General features: G+C 49.4%; 4 protein-coding genes across 7 annotated transcripts in view; 3 read left to right on the top strand and 1 right to left on the bottom strand.

Annotated features, from left to right (window-relative positions):
- The window catches only part of LOC117650984 (serine/threonine-protein phosphatase 2A 56 kDa regulatory subunit alpha isoform), a 29,044-nt gene extending 17,924 nt beyond the window's left edge, over nt 1-11,120 (top strand). The window contains exons 1-10 of one of the 2 annotated variants that reach the window (XM_034394660.1): nt 7,156-7,207; nt 7,369-7,565; nt 7,650-7,751; nt 7,843-7,935; nt 8,015-8,145; nt 8,249-8,308; nt 8,393-8,606; nt 8,692-8,811; nt 8,903-9,132; nt 9,222-11,120. In XM_034394660.1, coding sequence (XP_034250551.1) covers nt 7,440-7,565; nt 7,650-7,751; nt 7,843-7,935; nt 8,015-8,145; nt 8,249-8,308; nt 8,393-8,606; nt 8,692-8,811; nt 8,903-9,132; nt 9,222-9,345 — 1,200 coding nt within the window. In that variant the 5' untranslated portion in view covers nt 7,156-7,207; nt 7,369-7,439 and the 3' untranslated portion in view covers nt 9,346-11,120. Of the gene's footprint in view, nt 1-7,155; nt 7,208-7,368; nt 7,566-7,649; nt 7,752-7,842; nt 7,936-8,014; nt 8,146-8,248; nt 8,309-8,392; nt 8,607-8,691; nt 8,812-8,902; nt 9,133-9,221 lie in introns of those variants that run through there. The other variant, XM_034394659.1, reaches the window with a different exon arrangement.
- A 1-nt stretch (nt 11,121) lies between these two features.
- On the bottom strand, nt 11,122-16,311 carry LOC117650987 (WD repeat-containing protein 92). Of its 3 annotated transcripts, XM_034394664.1 has the most exons (9): nt 16,187-16,311; nt 13,003-13,182; nt 12,825-12,925; nt 12,603-12,733; nt 12,422-12,523; nt 12,234-12,349; nt 12,021-12,155; nt 11,837-11,934; nt 11,455-11,659 (listed from the first exon to the last, which is right to left on the bottom strand). In XM_034394664.1, the coding sequence occupies exons 2-9, from the start codon at nt 13,174-13,176 to the stop codon at nt 11,455-11,457; spliced, it is 1,062 nt and encodes a 353-aa protein (XP_034250555.1). In that variant the 5' UTR covers nt 13,177-13,182; nt 16,187-16,311. The 3 variants fall into 3 exon arrangements, with proteins under 3 accessions (XP_034250557.1, XP_034250556.1, XP_034250555.1); XM_034394666.1 differs by lacking the exon at nt 16,187-16,311 and having other exon boundaries at nt 11,122-11,659; nt 11,837-11,979; nt 13,003-13,349; XM_034394665.1 differs by lacking the exon at nt 16,187-16,311 and having other exon boundaries at nt 11,124-11,659; nt 13,003-13,176.
- On the top strand, nt 13,347-15,769 carry LOC117650986 (cathepsin O-like). The gene is made up of 7 exons (XM_034394663.1): nt 13,347-13,538; nt 13,647-13,885; nt 13,979-14,114; nt 14,185-14,333; nt 14,416-14,457; nt 14,537-14,805; nt 14,902-15,769. The coding sequence occupies exons 1-7, from the start codon at nt 13,353-13,355 to the stop codon at nt 14,940-14,942; spliced, it is 1,062 nt and encodes a 353-aa protein (XP_034250554.1). The 5' UTR covers nt 13,347-13,352; the 3' UTR covers nt 14,943-15,769.
- A 130-nt stretch (nt 16,312-16,441) lies between the features above and the next one.
- Nucleotides 16,442-19,491, top strand: LOC117650988. The gene is made up of 6 exons (XM_034394667.1): nt 16,442-16,650; nt 17,029-17,125; nt 17,423-17,756; nt 18,503-18,694; nt 18,878-18,986; nt 19,198-19,491. Exons 2-6 carry the CDS (start codon nt 17,053-17,055, stop codon nt 19,444-19,446), a joined length of 957 nt encoding a protein of 318 aa, XP_034250558.1. The 5' UTR covers nt 16,442-16,650; nt 17,029-17,052; the 3' UTR covers nt 19,447-19,491.
- Nucleotides 19,492-20,202: the final 711 nt, after the last annotated feature.

A 20,202-nucleotide genomic window follows, 5' to 3' on the forward strand; every position in this document is an offset into this window, starting at 1 on the left:
CCAGCGGCATGACAGCGCCGGGCCCGGAATAGCTTCACGGTGCGGTCAATTGCAATTTGCAGTCTAGCCTCTTGACTTAATAAAGTGGAGGAGGGTTTGTCTTGCTTTAGCGTACGGGGGCAGATGTTGCCGTTTGCTTTCCAGCGAGGGTTTGGCGATATTATCATGATATGCTGATTTTCCTCCACCTTCTGGAAGAAAACACCGCTGCTGTTCGTGACGGTTCGTGACGACGGCGAACAGGTGCTCGTGATTTTTAAACACCTTCGCGCCGAACCGTGGGGTGGCGGAGGCCCCGGCCGGCCGGCCGGCCCCGCTTGGAGATGTGGCTGACACGCTGCGTGCCGCGAGGCGTCCCGCCCTAGTGCTGAAAACAACTTTTACGGGTGTTGAGTATTTACGTGATTAGCCACCAAATTGTGCATCCTTGCGTTGAAACAACGAAAATGATACCCAACACAAGTGGTATCGGACATATGAGTGTCCCACCGACATTGCGAACATGTTTAACACAAAACAATGGCACGTTAGGATGTTCAAAAGTCATACTAAAATTGACATTTTCGTGAATTACCATGCGTAAAAAAATTGTCAAATAAGGAGTTTCGAGTGTTTACTCTTTCAAATTAATTGACAAAATGTCACATTCATCTCCGACAATTTTTCCTACTTATCGTGGAATAAAATCAAACCACCGTACATTTAAATTATTCTCATGAGTATCATCTGCTTTCACGTTAGCGTTAACGTTTTTTTAACGTTTTTTGAAACTCGCGTCGTAAAACTCGGGGCAGCAGGGTTGGGGCAGGATGGACGGGACACTGTGTAACTTGGCCATGTGTTCGTGACGGCCTGATGGGCAGCCCGCCTCGGGCGGAATCGCCAACCTATCCCTGCATCATGCATGTACTGTTTCGAACGGCGCCTAATGTGGCCCGGGGGTGTGCGGGGGAGGGGAGGGGAGGGGGTTGCCATGCCTTGCGCGTTGCTCTACCCCTTCCCCTCTCGAGCCACCACGCAACGCCCCCGCGCCCCTGCGCCCCACTGGTCAGGAAACGCTAACTACGTCTCAGGGCGCTGGAGTCCCACCATGCACCGGCGCTAGAGCCTCTGCCCTTCGGTCGCCCTTGGATGGGCTCCGTGTGTCGCCCGATTCCGCTTGTCGCTCTGTCTCTCTCGCTCCCCTACGGCGCACTCCATGAGTGCGAGAGAGACAGCGAGGTGTGCGGGCAGTCGGGCAGCGGTTGGGACAAGCGCGGTACTCTCGGGGTAGGCGGGCTGGGCCAGAGGGCAGCCGGACGGGTGCTTCCCGCTCGCCATCTCTTTCTGGCCGCGCCGTGTCTCCTCGAGGTCTCCTCGAGGTGCAGGCACTTGTTCCAGAACTCTCTAGACCCACTAGCGCCCCCAGCCCCGGCGGCCCCTTCCCTTCCAAGCTCCGCCGGTTGGAGTCGTCGAGGGCTGGCGGACTGTCTGTGTCTCTCTCGCACTCATGGGGCGACCCGCAGAGGTGCGACAGAGCCAGAGCCACGAGAAGGACTCTCAGAATGAGTCTGCGAGCCGGCTGGCCTGCAGACTGATTCCGAGAATCGTCGCTCCGTCTCTCTCGCACTCATGGGGCGTCCCGTATATGCCGAGAGAGACGGAGCGACGGAAAACGAATCTCGGGCCTCGGGTAGCCTCGGCCGGGCTGCCGGGTAGAGTCGCGAGGGCCGCGGCAACGGCCGGGTCGATGTTGTGGCGCGGCGCGCTACGGGCTGCTAGGCGCAGCTAGGCCGTGGGCCGGCGGTCCGGGGGGAGCACAGTGGGCCAGAAGACCGGTGGACGCGGCCTAAACTCTAGACGCGTTTTGAGCTCCGGAGTCGCTAAATGGGACTCGACCCGAACGTGTGACCCCACCGATGGATTCCTCGTGCGGAGAGCTATCCCTTGGTGGGGTCACACGTTCGATTCGAGTCCAGTTTACCAACTCTGCAGCTCAAAACGCGTCTAGAGTTTTGGCCGCCTCCACCGGTCTTCTGGCCCACTGTGGGGAGGGTTCTGCGTGGTCCGTGCTATTGCTTTGCTTGCTGCGCGGACTGCGATGATAATGCCTGATTGTGTCCGGAGTGCCGGCGTCTCGCTTGTTCGGGGCTTCGGCCGGCTTCGGCCGCTTCGGCGCGTCGGCGCTGTGAAGTGCAGCGTCTTTGCTGTGGAATTCTCTCCATTAGGGCCGAGACGCTGGCAGACGTCGCGCCGCGTCGCGCCCTGCGGGCTAATTCGGTTATTCCTTTATTTCCGGTAATTTGGTTTCGGTAATTCCCTTTCGCCCCGTGTTCCTTTTTCGCCGGCCCAAGTGGATTTACCTTTTTGCGCGACAGGGCGTCCTCGCGTTGATGGGACGGCGTCCCCCCCGTCCGAGTGGCGGCCAGCGGCGACCAGTGCCGGCGATTGATGAGGAAGTCAAAAGGCCACTTCAATTACTGGATCGCAGCGTCGCAGCTCCCGGTGCGGCCGGCCGCACCGTTCGACCAGGAGGCTGATTGCGTGCGAACAGAGCCTTGGTCGCTCTGCCCCTCTCGCACTGGCGTGGCGAGGTGTGCCGCGGGGTCGGACAAGGACGGCGCGTTCAAATCGCGGTTCGGAGTGAGCCCGGTGGTCGCGTCCCCCGTGGCCGCTGTCTGCGGCTTTCATTTGCCGGAGAGCCAGCAGGCCCGGCCATATCGGCCATCCCCCAGCCCACCGCTCCGGCTCGATCAAAATGCTTTTGGCGTTGCGGTTGCTGTGACATGGCGCCGCATCTGCCGTGCGGGCGGGCCGCTATTGAGTGACCGGTATGCGTGGGGGATGTGCCGGTTTTGGCCTTTGCTGCCGGCGAGGGGACGGGCGACCGCCGCGCCGCGACAAAGTGATTCCGAGCGTCCACGGTAAAAACGGTCCCCGGTTTTCCCAGGGAGCCGATGGCAAAGAGAGAGGCAATTTCAAGAGAGTTCGTGGGAAAACCAGGAACCGTGTTTAGCGTGTCGTTTTCGTCGCGCTGTCTCCCTCGCACCCATTCCGGACGCCTCGTGAGTGCGAGGGAGACAGAGCGGCGAAAGCGCGCTGGGGAATCACCCCCCTGCCTGCTGTGGGGGGGCCAGGGGGCCGGGGGGGGCGCGAGGGGGGGGGCGCGGCCGAGCGCACAGCAGTTCCGGCGGACGGGGCCTTTTTCATTTTCCCGCCTCGTGGCGACGTTGCGGCAAAGATCGTCAACGGGTGGATCGCGTTGGATCGTGCTCGCCAACGTCGGCCCGGGTCGGTCCCGAGCCAACCCCGGGCGGGCGGGGGCCCCGGGCCCGGGCGACTGGCCCAGCTTCGAGTCCCGGCAAAAGGCCTGCTTTTTTGTCGGTCTCTGGTACCCTTGAGGTTCTTGAAAAGGAATCTCCACGGTTTTTTAAGTGTGCCGTGAAATTTTAGTTGCGGTTGCAGCTCTAAAATCGCGAAAACATTATAGCGCCGCCGGGACTCGAAGCTGGTCAAGGGTTTTGGGGCCAAAACCGGCGCTTGGGTTTTGGTTCGGAACCGACCCGAACCGCCATTCGGGAGCACGATCCATCGCGATCCCCCCGTTGACGATCTTTGCGTTGCGGTGGTGTTGACGGGGAAGCCGCAGCCCGCCCAGCCCGCCCCGCGCTCCCTTCAGACTGATTGAGCACTGCTGTCGTCGCTCCGTCTCTGTCGCACCTCCCCGGGACGCCCCATGAGTGCGAGAGAGAGAGAGAGAGAGAGAGAGAGAGAGAGAGAGAAGAGAGAGAGGAGGGGGAGGAAGGGTGGGAGGTGGGGGGGTGGGGGAGGGGAGGGGCCCCCGGAAAGGCGATGGCCTCGGTAATGAGGTGTGTGCCCCGTGGGGGGCTTCTGCCCGCTCTCCCCTCGAGGCTCCATTTGCTGGACCAAGTCACTGCGAGGGAGCGGTGCCCCGCCGTGGCGCCGTGCGGTGGGGCCCGGGGTTGGCCTGGGCGACCGCGCCGTCCCGCGCCCGCCGCGCCGCGCTGACCTGCAGTCGCCTGCGCCCCGCCCCGCCCCACCCCCCCCGGGGCTCCAACAAGTCCCGCTGTAAACATATCACCCCTACCGCCTGCTTTTTATTTATGGGCCCTTTTGAGGACGGTGTCCGTGGCGCTGTGCTGCGCGGCGTGCGGGGCGTGCGGGGGCCGGGGGGGGGGGGGCGCCGCGGGGGCCCGGGGGGGCAACGCGGTGTGGCCGGGGCGACGCGGGGGCGGCGGCAAAGGTACGACCCTCGTCCTCCTGCGCGTGCGACCGTGTCGACCATGTTGTGCGCTAAAAATACCGTTGTGACGCCACCACTCCCCGCCTCGCACGCCGCGCGCCCCCTCCCCCGGACGGAACGGGCTGCTTGCCGCACCCCGCACACCCGCCTCGCGGCCCTGGGGGAGCTCTGGGGCACGGCCCTGCCCCTCCCAGGCCCGGCCCCGCCTGGCCCTATGCCTGGCCCTGCCCCTCTCAATGTCAGAAGGGCTTTATTTCGAACGCCCGGTCCCATCATCGTCTCGTGTCGCCACGTGTTGACGGGGCGCACGCGGGGGCGATGCGGCGCGGCGTCTTGACCTGACCTGCAGTAAGAGGTCGCGGCGTGGCTGTGTGTGCATGCCGGGGCGAGGACGGCGAGGACGGCGAGGACCAGCGCCAGGACCGGCGCTCGCCTCGCTTGCTGCCTCGCTTGCGCTGAATCGATTCGGCGCCGCGCCCCGCCGCTCCCCGCCGCGCCCTGCAGCCCTTCATCCCTGTGGGTCTCTAGGTGCGCCTCCCGTGCCTCCCGGTGCCTCGCGGCCCGACGGCCCCGCGGTGAAACGTTGAAGGGCTGCGCCCGCTGCGCCGCGCAGCCGCCGCGCCTAATCCGCCGCTGTCGCTCCGCGGCACCAGACTCATTCCGAGAGTCGCTGTCGTCGCTCTGTCTCTGTCGCACCTGCACGGGACGCCCCGTGAGTGCGCGAGAGAGGCAGAGCCGAGGGCAGAGCGACGAAAAAAGCCTCTCGGAATCAGTCTGGTGATTCCGCCCCCTTTTTCCCCCCCCCCGGGGGCCCCCCAAGGGGGGAAAAAAAAAGGGGGGGGGGGGGGCCCCCCCCTCCCCGGGGGGGGCCCCCGCCGGCCCCCTTTTTTTGGGGGCCCCCCCCCCCCCGGGGGGCCCGGGCCCCCCAAGGGGGGGGCCCCCCAGAGGGCCCCAAACCAAAAAACCCCCCCGGGGGGGTTGGGGCACCGGGGGGTAAGGGGCCCCGGGGGCCCGGGGTTTTTGGGGGGTTTCGGGGGGGGTTTTGGGGGGCCCCCCCCCCCCCGGTTAAATGGGAAAGGAATTTGGGTTGGGTTTTGGAAAAAAAGGGTTTTTGGGGTTTTTTAAAATTTAAACCCCTTTTTTTTTTTTTGGAAAAGGGTTGGGGGAAAAAAGGAAAAAAATTGGTTTGGCCCCAAAAAAAAAAGGGGGGGTTTTTTAAAAAAAATTTTTTTTTTTTTTAAAAAAAAAAAAAAATTTTTTTTTTAAACGGGCACAACCTTTTTCCAAGGAAAAATTTTTAGGGGGTTTTTTAAAAAACCCCTTTTTGGGAATTTTTGGGGGGGGGGCCCCCCAAAAAAATTTTTGGGGGAAAAATTTTTTTCCCCCCCCCCTTTTTTCCCCAAAAAAAATTTTTTTTCCCCCCTTTTTTTTTTGGGGGTTTTTAAAAGGGGGAAAAAAAACCCCCCCAAATTTTTTTTTTAAAAAAAAGGGGGTTTTTTTTTTAAAAAATTAAGTTTCGGGTTAAAAAACCCCAAATTTTTTAAAAAAAAAACAATTTCCCCTTTTTTTTTTTGGGGGGGGTCCCCGGGTTCCCCCCTACCCTTTTTTTAAAAAAAGCCCGGGGGGCCCCTTTTTTTGGGCCCCCAAATTTTTTGGGGCCCCCCCCCCCCCCAAAAACCCCCCGTCCCTTTTTTTAAAAATTTTTTCCTTTCCCCCCCCCCTTTTAAAAAAAACCGGGTTTGGGGGGGGTTGGGGGGCCCGGGGCCCCCCCTTTTTTTTTAATTTTTTTTTTTTTCCCCCCCAAAAATCCCTTTTGGGGGGGAAAAAAAACCTCCAAACCCCCCCCCTTGGGAAATTAAATTTTTTTTCCCCCCCCCCCGGGGTTTTTGGGGGAAAAAACCCCCCTTCCCCCCCAAAGGGGGTTTTTTTCCCCGGGGGGGCCCCCCCCTTCCCAAGGGGGGGAAAAAATTTTTTGTTGGGGGGGGGGGGGGGGGGGGCCCCCAAAAACCTTTTTCCCCAAAAAGGGCCCGGGGGGGGGCCCGGGGGGGGGGGCCCGGGGGAAAGGGGGGAAAAAGGGGGGGGGGAAAATTTTCCCCCGGGGGGGGGGGGGGGGAAAAAAAAGGGGGGGGGGGGGGGGGGGTTTTTTTTTTAAAAAATTTTTTCCCAAAATTTACCTTTTTCCCCTTTTTTTTTAAAAAGGGGGGGGGTTTTTTTTTTCAAAAAAGGGGGGGGGGGTTTTTTTAAAAAAGGGGGGGCCCCCGGGGAAAAAAGGAAATTTTTTGGGGGAAATTCCCCCGGGGGGGGGGGGGGTTAAGGGAAAAAGGGGTTTTTTGGGGGTTTAGGGAAAAAGGGGATTTTTTTTTTTATTTTTTTTTAAAAAAAAGTTTGGGGGTTTTAAAAAAAAGGGGTTTAAACCCCGGGGGGCCCCCGGTAAGGGGCCCGGGAATTCCTTTTTTAAAAAAAAAAATTTTTTTTTTAAAAAAAAATTTTTTTTTTTTTTTTTTTTTTTCCTTTTTTTATTTTTTTTGGTTTTCCCCCCTTTTTTTTTTTTTAAAGGGGTTTTTTTTAAAAATAAAAAATTTTTAAGGAAATTTTTTTTTTTAAAAATTTTTTTTAAAATTTCCCCCCAAAAAAAAAGGGAAAAAAAAATTTTTTAAAAGGGTTTTTTGGCCCAAAAAAAAAATTTTAAACCTTTTTTTAAAAAAAAAAAATTTTTTAAAAAAAAAAATTTTTTTTTAAAAAAAAAAACCCCCCTTTTTTTGGGTTTTTTTTTTTAAAATTTTTTGGTTTTTAAACCCCCCTTTTTTTTTTTTAAATTTTAAAAAATTTTAAAATTTAAAAAAAAAAATTTTTTTTTTAAAAACCCCCCCTTTTTTTTTTAATTTTTTTTTTTGGGGGTTTTTAAATGGGTCCTGGGCCGCCGCGCCGGGGCACGCGGCCGGAAGGGGAAGGAAGGGGAAGGAGGTGCTGGCCGGGAGGCGCGTTGGGGGGAAAGGGGGAAGAGGGTGGGCGGGGCGGTGCAGCGGACTGTACTAGATTTGGCTTATCTATTTTGCAGGTCCACCAAGGTTGTGTTCCGCAAGTAGTTTCTACACTAACGCTCTCCTTTCCCGTTTTGTTGACAGATGTGCCATCAACAGAGCAGGAAGAACTTTTCATTCGGAAGCTGCGGCAGTGCTGCGTAGCTTTCGACTTCATGGACCCGGTGACGGACCTTAAGGGGAAGGAGGTCAAGAGGAATACGCTTAGTGAATTGGTGGACTACATTACTTCAGGACGGGGAGTCCTCACTGACCCGGTCTACCCTGAGATCATTAAGATGGTACTGCTCATTGCAGCTGTGTTGAGGTTTGATGACTTTATTTAGTATGTCTGTGTTGGTTAATATTTTATTATTACTTTCTAGATCTCAGCAAATTTGTTTCGAACATTGCCACCAAGTGAAAATCCTGACTTTGACCCAGAAGAGGATGACCCTACGCTAGAGGCTTCATGGCCCCATCTCCAGGTATGTTTCTATAAATTACATTGTAAACTTCTTTCTTAAAAAAATAATAATTTGTATTTTTTTTTTTGTTTTGTTTTGTTTTGTTTTGCAGTTTGTGTATGAGTTTTTCTTGAGGTTCCTCGAGTCCACTGATTTCCAACCAGCTATTGGCAAGAAAGTCATTGATCAGAAATTTGTTCTACAGGTCAGTATAATACCAAAATGCTTATAAGGTTATAATGTATTTGTCTTTTAATTGATTGTTACATTTATTTCCACATTAGCTGCTGGATTTATTTGACAGTGAAGATCCCAGGGAAAGAGATTTTTTGAAAACTGTCTTACATCGCATCTATGGAAAATTCTTGGGTTTGCGAGCCTTCATACGCAAACAGATCAACAACATCTTTCTTAGGTATACTATGTTTAAGTAACATTTGAGCTAGTTTTGTCTTACCAATGAAACAAGTTCATCTAAGTGATTGACCTCAACTCAAACTTTGTTTTAATTGTTTCAGGTTTGTTTATGAAACAGAACATTTCAATGGAGTTGGAGAACTCCTTGAAATTCTTGGAAGGTAAACACCCTTTTTCCAAAATTTAGATTAATTTAAAAATAAACCTATCTGTCTTCACTAAAACCATGCAAAATTATTTTTCAGCATTATCAATGGGTTTGCATTACCCTTGAAGGCGGAACATAAACAGTTCCTCGTCAAAGTGCTCATTCCCTTGCACAAGGTGAAGTGCCTTGGGCTGTACCATGCACAGCTGGCCTACTGTGTGGTACAGTTCTTGGAAAAGGACCCAACCCTCACAGAGCCTGTCATTCAGGGACTGCTCAAGTATTGGCCCAAGACCTGCAGCCAGAAAGAGGTACTTTTTTTTCTACACTGTCTCGTCTTCTAGTAGTGCTGCCTATTTTGTTGATGGATCCATTCTAACACATGCAAATGTGCAGGTGATGTTCCTTGGAGAGATTGAAGAGATTTTAGACGTGATCGAACCAACGCAGTTTGTCAAGATCCAAGAACCTCTCTTCAGACAAATTTCTAGATGTGTTGCCAGTCATCACTTTCAGGCAAGTTTCATTGTCAATTTTTTGTCAGTTGTCAATGTTTCTTTTTCTTTTCTCTTGAAATGTGTTCTTAATGCATATGCTTTAACCTTAGGTGGCAGAGAGAGCTTTGTATTTCTGGAACAATGAATACATAATGTCCTTAATTGAGGAAAACAATCAAGTTATTATGCCGATTGTGTTTCCGTCTCTTTATCGTATGAGCAAGGAGCATTGGAACCAGACTATCATTGCTCTTTTGTACAATGCGCTCAAGTCATTCATGGAGATGAACAGCAAGCTTTTTGATGAGCTTACAACAGCTTACAAGGCAGAAAGACAAAGGTGAGCATCTAATTCATACTTGATTTTACTTAATGACTCTTTAAGCATTCACTGACATTCGTTTTTTCTTTTGAATTGAATCTGTGTAGGGAAGTGAAGCGGAAGAAAGAAAGAGAGGAGTTGTGGCAGAGACTGTCAGAGCTTGAGGTGAATAGCCAATCGAATAAAGAGCAACAGCTCAATAATAAAGAGCCACAGCTCATTTTCAAGTGATAATTGATACACACACAAGACAGAAAAAGTCATACAAATTATTTGCTGTTACATTGTGTGATTGTCGTGGAGTGCAAGGAGTGGAGTCCGGTGCTGCAAACTTGAAAAAGTACAATGAGCCTTTAGTGTACCTCCTGCCCCGCCCCGCCCAGCCCCGCCCAGCCCCGCCCTTTTTCCTCAGGCCCAACATGCGGCTGCAACGCTCGTGGCTGCGCCCGGCTGCGCGCAGCATTAAAACGCCCCTCTCCCGCCCAGCCCCACCAGCCCCACCAGTCCGATGGCTGACTTTGTCTGACGGACCCGACCCACCTGCGCATTGTGTCGGCTGTCCATCGACCAAATTCCTTGTAACAATTAAACTTAGTGGATAATGTACATTGTTGATCTGTCATCTCAGTCAATAAAGTAACAAAATTGTTGTGTAAGTTAAGGTATCTACCTATCTAATATTTGGAAAATCTCTGAAGGAAAGGTGATTTTATGCCTGTATGTGTAACAATAATGAGAATGTAACTATACCTAGACGCTTGAGATGATTAGTGATTCCTTTACATGTGGATTTATCTCAGGTACACACAAGAACATGCGAACTTTTTTAATCACTGATTTAGAGTAATAGCTATTTTAATGTCTGGTTGCTCTTTGTTATTGAAGGAATGGCTAACCTTCATACCTGACCTCTTACGTGTTCTGCCAATGTGGGGGAGGGGGAAATTTCTTAGACATTTTTGTCAAGGGTTTGAAAATAATGTAGATAAGTTCTCTGGCCAGAGAACATCAAATTTTGTGTTTCTTCTTTGTATAAAAAAAAATGTTTAAAAAATATGAAGTGTCAAAACATCTTTCAAACTCCACTGGAGTGTAGTACAGAGGGTAACTTGGGGAAGCCCTTCAACACAAAATTAGGCTTCTTAAATCTTATTTGTGTGAAAAATTAATTATTAAAGGTTCTTTCAAACGTAAATATTCGAGTTATGTTTTGTTTCTTTTCTACAAAAGAAAAACATAAAACACCACTTTTTTTGTAAAAGACCCCTTAAATGAAGCCATATCACTTCCGCTCAGAGTCCTCTAGTGAAACCTCATGTTTCATTGAGAAAATGCTCCAGGCAATAGTCAGTCACCTGATTTCTATCTCGTTTTCTTTTTAACCGTAAGGCTGACTTTTGAATGTCTTTGTTAGGATATGTATATTTTTTTTTTTAATGTCATAGTTTTGAAGAATATATCAATACAATTATGTGTAAAATGAACTCCATTGTTAGTGATTGATGCCATGGCATTTAACCAATGTGTGCTCTGTAACATCCCATTCACCTTTTTGCGTATCCAAGAACGAGACATTCATCAAGTATTTTCAATTTCCTGTTGTTAGAGGTTGTCCTGACGTTTATCCCCAGCCCAAGTGGGTCTTATGTATGTGACAAATACATATATGATATTTGCTTGATGAGAAATTGCGCTTATTTTACAAATGTGAATGTGCATATTTTATAAAATATGTATATATGGTTGTCAAATTGATCCAGAGGTCTATGTTATATGAAAAAGAATGTGGGTCCCTGTTTCAAGAGTGCCCTTGTAGAAAGTGCTTTACAAGGCTTACCATTACACCTTGTATAGTACACCTATTCAGTGCATTCTGTTCTCAAGAAGAAGCCTTCGTCTTCTTGGAACATTGCGTACCTAGCAAACTTCAGAGACTTTTTCCATATTGCCACCATTGTCATTATGTAATTCGGAGAGAATTATAAAGCATTGTTTAGGGTTTTGAATCTTTGGTTTTTCTGCTTGTGCCCAGACTCACTGATACGCATCTTTATGCTGCTAGAAAGGACTGATTAGGTTCTTATCAATGCAAAAATTTTATGGCTCTCAAACTTCTTTAATATGAAAGAAAACTTTCATTTTAAACATCATATTAATGATTTTTTTAATACACAAAATTGTTTCCTTTGTCAGACTTAGACACACACAGAGTTTCTTTACTTAAAACACAACTAACTGTGTCTCAACAAAAATGACACTATAGAACTTAAACTCAAAACAAACATCATCAACAATGCAAGTCAAACCATCAACAGTTATATACAACAGGAATGTATATCTTCAAAATAAATTAAGCTTGGTAACAATCAATACTCTGAAAGTTTGGTCAAACGATGTGCATACAGCTAGACCTTGCTTGTCGGGACTCCAGTCAAAACCACTGATGGGTTGGGTAGATAATGTAGAATTTTGCAGCAATGAGAGATTGCCAATCACTCCTACTTCTTCTCCGTCCAGCATTTTGGTCCTTTTATCTGGGTAATTGCTGCAAAGTTATAACTTTTTAATATTAGGCACTAATAGATAAAATGAATAAACTGCCCAATTACTAAAACAATTTTTTCATTTGTAAGAGCAGCAAAAAGGAATCATGCTTTTCTCCGTTCTGACAAAATATGTTAAAAATTAACATTACTTCAAAACCTAAATTAAAATTACTTACTATTTCCACAAACAGAGACTACCCGAGCCGCCACCTGTCATGAAAATTTCTCTATTTTGAGGCAAATGACGGCATAGCCACACTGTTGACTTGTGAGCCTGAAATGTCCAAAAGGGAAAAAATCCCAACTCATGATTAGATAACTCATTCCTGTGCTGGACATTCAAAACGAAAATAATCTTACCTTTTCAGTTAAGTGAGGAAATCCATCTTTTGAATGTTGAGTTCTCATGTCAAATACTAGAACTTTGGACTCCAGTGTTGTGGCAACCAGTTTGTTTATCTTAATATCTCTTCTGTCGAATTCAAGACAACATACCTGTAGAAAGTCTGCTATAAAGAAAAGCTATTGGAAGTTATGAAGCAAAAATAAAGAACCCTTTTTAAGAAGCCTTACCCCATTCTTTATGTTTGTTTCCCATCTTAGGCTCATAGTCTTTAGGTCAAACATTTTTATATCACCATTGTCATATCCGGCACATACAATACGTTCCTCAGAGTTATAGGAATTCCCTAAAAATAAAAATGTATTAGTTTTCAAAAATATTAGAAACATTGCAGGGCTTCTTTTAATGCAGGACTGACCAAAACCAACAGCCCAGCAATCACGCTTCGTTTCGCCTTCTTCTGGTTCCATTACTGCCACAGGCTTGTCTTTCTGTCTTGGATCCCAAACCTTGACAGAACCTGTAAAATTTTAAACTTCAGCTTCTTGCAAAGAACTAGATATGAGTACGTTATAAAAACTCAATTGTATCCAATGTACCATCTCGGCTTCCTGTCACTATTTCAGGAGCTCCACATCCTGTTGATAATCCACCAACTCCATCAATACAATTAATTATTTCTTTGTGAGCTTTGCAAGAGTAGGCAGGAGAATCGGGCTTTTCAAAATCCCTGAAAGCAAATAAATGAAAATATGATTCAGAATGGCATTGTGATATGAATCGGATCCCTCTTAAAAAGAATGAACAGAATTTTTACAAACCATAGGTGTAATCTTCCGTCAAAATCTCCAGTGGCTAAAAGACGGCTTGACAGTTTCGAACCCCCAAAGGTACCACACTTGAAAGCTTTATCACTTTTGAACTGAAACAACAGGATTTGAGCATGTGACATACCCTACTGGGAAAATAATATTAAAAGAGTGGCGAAAAGAGTCATACCTCCTTTATCAATTTTAAATCTCCTCCAGAAATTTCGTAGAGTTGAATAACCCCACTTGAGTTTGGCAAAGATCCCATGACAACAAACTTGGCAGAGCATGGCATCCATCGACAGTCAAACAGGGAATAATTGACGGATTTCTCGATGTGGGAAATGATCTGAGGTTTATCCATAATGAACTAAAAACAGCAAATCCCAGAAAGTTTCAGCTTTGACTTGTCAACGATATTGTTGTTTTTGTTTTGTTTACGGAAAAATCACGTTGCTACCCATATTTGTATGAGAATTTTGGTCGAAAAACGATGAAAAATAATGCATAACAAAAAAAACATTGAAACAGTCAGTGAAGATGGCGACAGACTGGAAGACCGTCGCCCTTACGTGCGGTTTAATTTGTTTGTGTTTTGTGGCAGTACCCATACGCTTCGATAAGCCAAGCAGTCAAAGTAATTTGTCTCTCTTCAAATCATATGTCCACCGCTTCAATAAAACTTACAATGCCACCGAGTTCGAAGTCAGATACGCCAAGTTCCAGGTAGCCGTCCACCACTGGGTGTTATGTAACGCTATTATCACCTCCGTTTATGACTGAGACAAGCAAAACCTTGAACTTCTAATCCAAGAACTTTCCTCTGTCTTTCAGGAAACTTTGAGATTCATTGATGAGCTAAATGGAGATCGTACATCAAATGACAGTGCACGATATGGCCTCACAGAATTCTCTGATATGTCACGAGAAGAATTTCTTGATCGCAAACTTCAGAAACATCTGCATAAACGATTGCACTCTCATAACAGACATCACTCTAATAAGAATGAATCATCTACAATAAATCACATCAAAAAGAGATCAGTTGATGGTTTACCAGATGTAGTAGACTGGTAATGCAACTTATACATAGTATCTCTACTTGCTTCGTATTGTATTAAAACTGCATTCCCAGACCTTTATTTGCTTTTCTTTTTACACTTCAGGCGCACGAAAGGTGTTGTTGGTGCTGTCCGAAATCAGAAAACTTGTGGAGCCTGCTGGGCCTTCAGCACTGTTGGAACTATCGAATCAATGGCAGCAATGAAAACTGGCACGGTTGAAGTTCTTAGCGTACAGGAGGTGATTCTTTGTTCCTTGAAATTATTCAGTTTCGTTAAAATGAAAGTAACATGACTTCTTGCACTTTCAGATAATTGATTGTGCCGGTTACGGTAATCTTGGATGTAATGGTGGTGACACATGCAGTCTCCTGTATTGGCTCAAGCAAAATAATATTGCCATTGAACCTGAAAAGCAGTATCCACTGAACTGGAAAACCAACGCATGTGCACTTAAAGGGTAGGTGTCCCTTGACACAAAATCTCCTCTCTTTTTTCTTTGTATAAGAACTTGGTTATTAACAAAATTTGTTATTGAACAGACCAGAAACAGGCGTAAGGATTGCAAGTTATACCTGTAGCAGGTGAGTTCTTCCGCTTATTTTTAGATTATATCTTGTATTCAGTTAAAGTGTTCTTATTAATTTTGCTTGTCACTTCCAGTCTTGTGGGACGAGAGGACATTATGGTCTCTATGCTTGCTAATCATGGACCCATCATTGTTGCTGTAAACGCCCTGACATGGCAACATTACCTAGGAGGGGTGATCCAATTTCATTGTGATGGTTCTTTAGACCATATTAACCATGCTGTGCAAATTGTTGGGTATGACCGCACAGCTGCCATCCCACACTACATTGTCCGTAACTCGTGGGGAACAGCATTTGGTGACAATGGTTACTTGTACCTGGCCATGAATAGTAATATGTGCGGTAAGTTTCCAGATGATCTCAAGGATCACTGATTGGGTTTTTTTTTTTAAATATAAAAATATATTTACAAACCAACTATTGTTTCTCTCTTTGCAGGTGTGGGAACAGAAGTTGCATCTTTAGATGTTCTGCTTTAAAATGAGAATGTAATGTGGTTGATGTCCTTACAGTACCATGGCAAGTCAATTTTTTTGGCTTGTTAGACCAGAGGATTTAACCATAATAAGATAGGCTCCATGCAGGATACCATGGAAAAAAAATTAGTATCCATGATAGCTCTCTTCAGTAGGGTGGTGTAGATGATCTAGCACCTTGCCCCTTACATTTTAACAAATTGTTGTTGTTTTTAATGTGTTTTTAAAAATTTGATGCTCAAGAGGCAGCCTTATTATTATTGTTCCCAAATAAGGAATCTGTTATTCTGAGTGTGCTGCAAATTTTTTGATGCTAACTTAGCTATTGTTTCAACTTTTGTCCTGCTGGGAGGTCTCATTTGTTAATTTTTATTCACTGATTTGTTTTCTTGAGTATATTGTGATGTTTCAGCAGGATTGATGTTTCCCAGTGCCATCCACGGTGTAAAGTTATTATTACATCTGTCTTTACACCTTTTGTAGTATTTTTTTTTTTGTATTAACACTCATTTTGAGTGCTTGTTCATGTTTACATTGACTGCCAGTGCAAGCTGTTACAATCAGTGTACAACATGACCCATTCCAATACGTTTTACCTACTCTGTGATGCTTTTCCTCTGTGATTCTGTGTGCCATTAGTATTTTACTCAAAATTTGATATTGATTGTGGACCAATTTTAACTCTGTAGTTAGTGCCTGTGCTCGAACAATACTGATCTTATGAACAAAATGCACTTATTATGATCTTTTGTATAATTATCAATCGCCGTAGTTAGTGCCTGTGCTCGGACAATACTGATCTTATAAATAAAATGCACTTCTTATTATGATCTTGTGGATTATTATTTATCATCAATTTGGGGAAAGTGAGTGAGTTTTGCCGGCTGGACTCCTCCACACTACGAGTGTTGAGACGCCCCGAGGCCCTTCTCTCTCGGAGTGACTGTAGCCTTCCTGGCATCCTCTGCCTGCCTCCTGCCCAGGCCGGCACCTGCCCAGGCCGGTCCACAGAGGCAGCAGCCACCACTCCGTTCATCTTCCGCAGAGGACACCGTGTGTCTCCATGTATACATGCCTGCGGTCCTGCGGCTCGGGCAGCCAAAATGACTAGGTGCTGATTAAAGGGAAGTAGGGGGGTAATCAATACCCCGCGACCCCCCCACACACACACACCAAAAAAAAAACATGGGCCTGTCGGGCAGGCAACAAGCACTTCTTTTGTAAGTAGGCAAAAATCGCTACATTACCCTCTCCTCGTAAAAATCCTGGGTGCACGCCTGAGGATGAGCAGATTGAGACTTTTTTTGTTGGAAAAGGTGGGAGGGAGGGGGGTTCTCAGGTGCATCCAGTTGACCAGACCTGTGCCTTGAGGTGTGTGTAATGAAAGATAGCGGACACCTGCAGCACGGCGGCCCATCACGGTCCTCCTCCCTCCTCTCCTTGGAACTGATTGCTGATTACAGGCCTGTCACAAAGAGGGCAAGCAGAGCCGCAGGTTCGCCTGTGTCTTGCCTTTCTTCGAGTGCGGGCTGCTCGAGTAGAGTGCGTCGCCGCAGAGCCGCCCAGCCGGACCGGGTTTCTATCCGAGGGTTTTCTGCTTGTGCGGGCCGGGAGTTGCTACTCGCTTGGCGGACTGTACTCAGTACTCACCCGCATACATCAACATTTGCCGGACCGCGGGATAGCCGCTTCGCTGCTCGCACCGACACAGGTAGGCAGGCCCAGGACGGCCAGTGCTCGCCGCTGCGTTAAAATGGTTTGAATGATTCAGAATCACCGTGCTTCGCGAGTCGTGCTCGTCGCTCTGCTCAAGTATTTTGGCAGTGACGCGCAGTGATAGCGGGAGCGGGAATCCGCGAATCAGCGACGCGCAGCTCGATAGCGCACCGGTCGGGGCGACGCATGCCGCCTCACGCCGAAGGATGTTTCGTCGCTGTCTCTCTCGCTCCGCAAGGGGACGCCCCATGCGTGTGACAGAGACAGAGCCACGAAACGATCCTTCGGCATCAGGAAGATGGTGGCTCCCATTAGGGACTTCCCTGCAGTCTCTGGCGAATAGGAGAGGTCGACTAAATGGCGATGGTTGCAGGTGGCTGCTAGCTTCGCGGCAGTCATGAGGCATTCCTTGCTGCTCGCTACCCTGGCTGTCCTGGCCGTCGGGGGTCAGGCTGCGCAACCCATGACGCGTAAGTACAGTCAGCGACACTCAAGTCTGGCTGGGGTGCCCGACGACGCGGTGTCTTACTCAGGGAGGTCGGAAAAGTCAGAATGAAATCAACACCACCCCGCTAGGAGCGAACTCGATCAAGAATTTGGTTCAGTTTGACGTGGATGTGATCTCATTTTGACTACCGCGTTTCCATGGGCACGACGCTTAGCGGGACGTCACTCCACAGCCCTTTTCATCCTAGAACCACCTGGAACCCGGAAGAGCCTGTCACAAACCACCACACTCTTATACGATTTCCACTCTGCCCCTGCAGAGAAAGAGGCCCTGGAGCTCTTCTTCGGGGGGGCGTCTGCCCGACAGAAGTTCGACCAGGCCCTGGAGAGCGTGATGGCGCTGGGCGTGCCCGGCATCGGCCCCCTGATGGGCCAGTGGCGCGGCCGGGGCGCCCAGGGCGCCCAGGCCAAGAGCGCCACCAGCGGCCTAGTGCGGGCGCCCTGGGAGACCGCCGTGGTGCAACGGCACGTGCAGCGCGTGCTGGAGGACAGCATCGACCAACTGGTGGAGCAGGTGCGCAGGCTGATCGAGGCCGCGGCCGAGCCGCTCAAGATCGAGCGCATCGACCTCACCCAGTCCAACCCGCTTTTCAAGTGAGTACCCCACTGTCGCCGGCATGCGTGCCTTCCAGTGCGCCTCCCTCCGCCTCCCTGCAGGGTACCGCCACCGCGGAGCGAGGAGCGATCCCGGGGCCAAGGCGGCGGCAGCGATGTCCCACTATGTACGAATTACTTCCAACCCCGCACGCTTCACTGCTGTCAGATGGCTTTGACCCTCTCCATAGGGGGCGGGGGGTAAGGTCCTCCCCCCTGACCCGGCCGAAGAGCCCACAGCCTCGAACGAAGACGAAGAGGATGAATATGCAATTGTTGCCCCTTTTCAGACCTTCAGTCCCTTCAGTCCCCTGTGGACCCACTAGAAGCACGTTGGGTTGCCTGCCCGCACGGCGCTGTCGTCATAGGAGACTGAACTCGAAATAGAAAAACTTAGCATAGTTAGAGTGTATGTTGTAACTGAAAAATAAAGGCCTTTTAAAAACTGAGGTAGTCTTGAGGGATTCGCGCGCCATCCTGGGGCATCCTGGGGCCGTAGGCGGCAGGGCAGTGATATCCTGGTTAACTGAGTGCAGCGCAATGTAACTCGCAGCCCAGCCCACAGTGGGTCAGAAGACTACCGGTGGACGCGGTCAGAATTCCGGACGCGTTTTGACCTCCAGAGTCGCTGTACAGCAGGACGCGAACCGAACGTGTGACCCCACTGGATTGCTCTCGGAACGAGGAATCCACTGTTAAGCCCTAACTGTGGCCCTGCTCTAACACTTGTTGCCTTCCGCCCACAGTTCCAAGGGCGAAATAACGCAGGTGTCAGTCTCCCAGCTCTCCACGTTCAACATCCTGGACCGGGACGTGGACGTGCCCACGGTGAGCGCCAAGCTGACGGTGGACTTCGAGAAGCTGGACGTGCACGGCATGTACAACGTGGACGCCACAGCATCGGATCAGCTGCACATATTCGGCGACGGTCGCTTCGAGTGAGTGTCCTTTCCAGGACTTCCCTCGTCTTTCCCCTTCACCAGGACCCACCGCGTGGGCTGCTGGGAGACGGACACTTTTCGTGCAGTTTCAGTTTCGGTGTGCTAGACGATTCCTCTTCGCCCCCCCCCCCTTCCCCCGGGTTTTCTCAATCTCATTCGCGGCATCCCTTTGTCCCGCAGCATCCGCTTGTACAGGCCGACGGTGGAGGTCTCCGTGCGGCTGGGGTACGAGAACGAGTACTTCAGCGTGGAGGAGCTCAGCATCTACGTCAAACTGGAGAAGCTTAAGGTGAGGAATGCGGGGAAGTCCCCCGCTTGCCAAGCTTCTGCAGACTGATTCCGAGATTACTGGTGCGAGATAGAGTAAAGAAAGCGCTCGAATCAGGGATCAGGGGTGTGTAGAGATGATTCTTGGATATCTGCAGCCACAGCTCTGAAGTGAAGAGTTATACTCTTTGTTGGTCTTGTTGACTACAAAAAGCTTGACGGCTGTCCTACAGGTCGTCATGTCCAACTTCCTCGGGGGAGGAGAAGTGGGGGACCTGGTTTGCGGCATCGTGAGCGACGTCGGCCCCGCCTTCTTGGACATGTACCGAGAGGAAGTGAACCAAGCTTTGTCCATGACGATCAAAGAGACGGCAAACGCTCTGCTCAACAAGTTGCCCATCAACAAAATCATTGATTGGATCATGGGCGGCGGGGGAGGTGACGACGACGACGACGATGACTACGACGACTCCTCAGATTAATCGTCTGATCCGATCTCAATAAAATTATATTCATTCGGAGACAAACTCAAAGTTTTCATCGTCCTTGCATCCTTTGCACTGTGACCATTTTGGAACTTTAGTCTTTTATCTCAAGGTGATCCTAAACATCCAGTAAAACCATGTTTTGAACTCTACCCCGTCGTGGGCATCCTTTAGCGCCTGCGAGGAAGGCCATCTGCCCGGCCCGCAACACACCTGTGTGAAGACGGTGGCCTATGTTGCCCCTGTGAAGATGGCAGGGGCGAGGTAGGCCACCGTCTCCACAGCGGTGTCTTGCAGGACGGATCGGAGGCAAGGCTGCTCCCGCTACATACCCAGATGCGGGGCGTATGTTCCCGGTCTACCGAGAAAACCACTACTCTCAGTAGGGACGACCCGTCATGTGCTGGTGTATCACCGACATGGCGGGGCGAGCCCGAAAGGCAGACGATCACTTGTGGTCCAGCCGTAAATCGCAATCGCTACACTGCTAGGGGCGAGGTAGGCCACCGTCTCCACAGCGGTGTCTTGCGGGACGGATCGGAGGCCTACCTCGCAGGCGCTACACTGCCAGTAAAGCCCTACAACTGTGAGGTGGGCCACCGTCTCCACAGCGGGGTCTTGCGTGACGGATCGGAGGCCTACCTCGCAGACACTACACTGCTAGAGCCCTACATTACCCCTTCGGGGGCAATCCCCGAAGGGGATGTAGGGCTCTAACAGTGTTGTGTCTGCGAGGTAGGCCACCATCTTGCA

Source organism: Thrips palmi, unplaced genomic scaffold (genome assembly GCF_012932325.1).
Source record: "Thrips palmi isolate BJ-2018 unplaced genomic scaffold, TpBJ-2018v1 HiC_scaffold_5, whole genome shotgun sequence".
Lineage (NCBI taxonomy): Eukaryota > Metazoa > Arthropoda > Insecta > Thysanoptera > Thripidae > Thrips > Thrips palmi.

Coding starts and splice junctions, on each gene's coding strand:
- LOC117650986 (XM_034394663.1), top strand. CDS start 13,353: ATGGCGACAGACTGGAAGACCGTCGCCCTTACGTGCGGTTTAATTTGT. Junction 14,115..14,184: donor AAGTTCTTAGCGTACAGGAG/GTGATTCTTTGT, acceptor TTGCACTTTCAG/ATAATTGATTGTGCCGGTTA. Junction 14,334..14,415: donor AACGCATGTGCACTTAAAGG/GTAGGTGTCCCT, acceptor GTTATTGAACAG/ACCAGAAACAGGCGTAAGGA.
- LOC117650987 (XM_034394666.1), bottom strand. CDS start 13,176: ATGGATAAACCTCAGATCATTTCCCACATCGAGAAATCCGTCAATTAT. Junction 12,524..12,602: donor AGTGACAGGAAGCCGAGATG/GTACATTGGATA, acceptor AAAATTTTACAG/GTTCTGTCAAGGTTTGGGAT. Junction 11,980..12,020: donor TTCCTCACTTAACTGAAAAG/GTAAGATTATTT, acceptor CACAGGAATGAG/TTATCTAATCATGAGTTGGG.
- LOC117650988 (XM_034394667.1), top strand. CDS start 17,053: ATGAGGCATTCCTTGCTGCTCGCTACCCTGGCTGTCCTGGCCGTCGGG. Junction 17,757..18,502: donor CAGTCCAACCCGCTTTTCAA/GTGAGTACCCCA, acceptor TTCCGCCCACAG/TTCCAAGGGCGAAATAACGC. Junction 18,987..19,197: donor TCAAACTGGAGAAGCTTAAG/GTGAGGAATGCG, acceptor GCTGTCCTACAG/GTCGTCATGTCCAACTTCCT.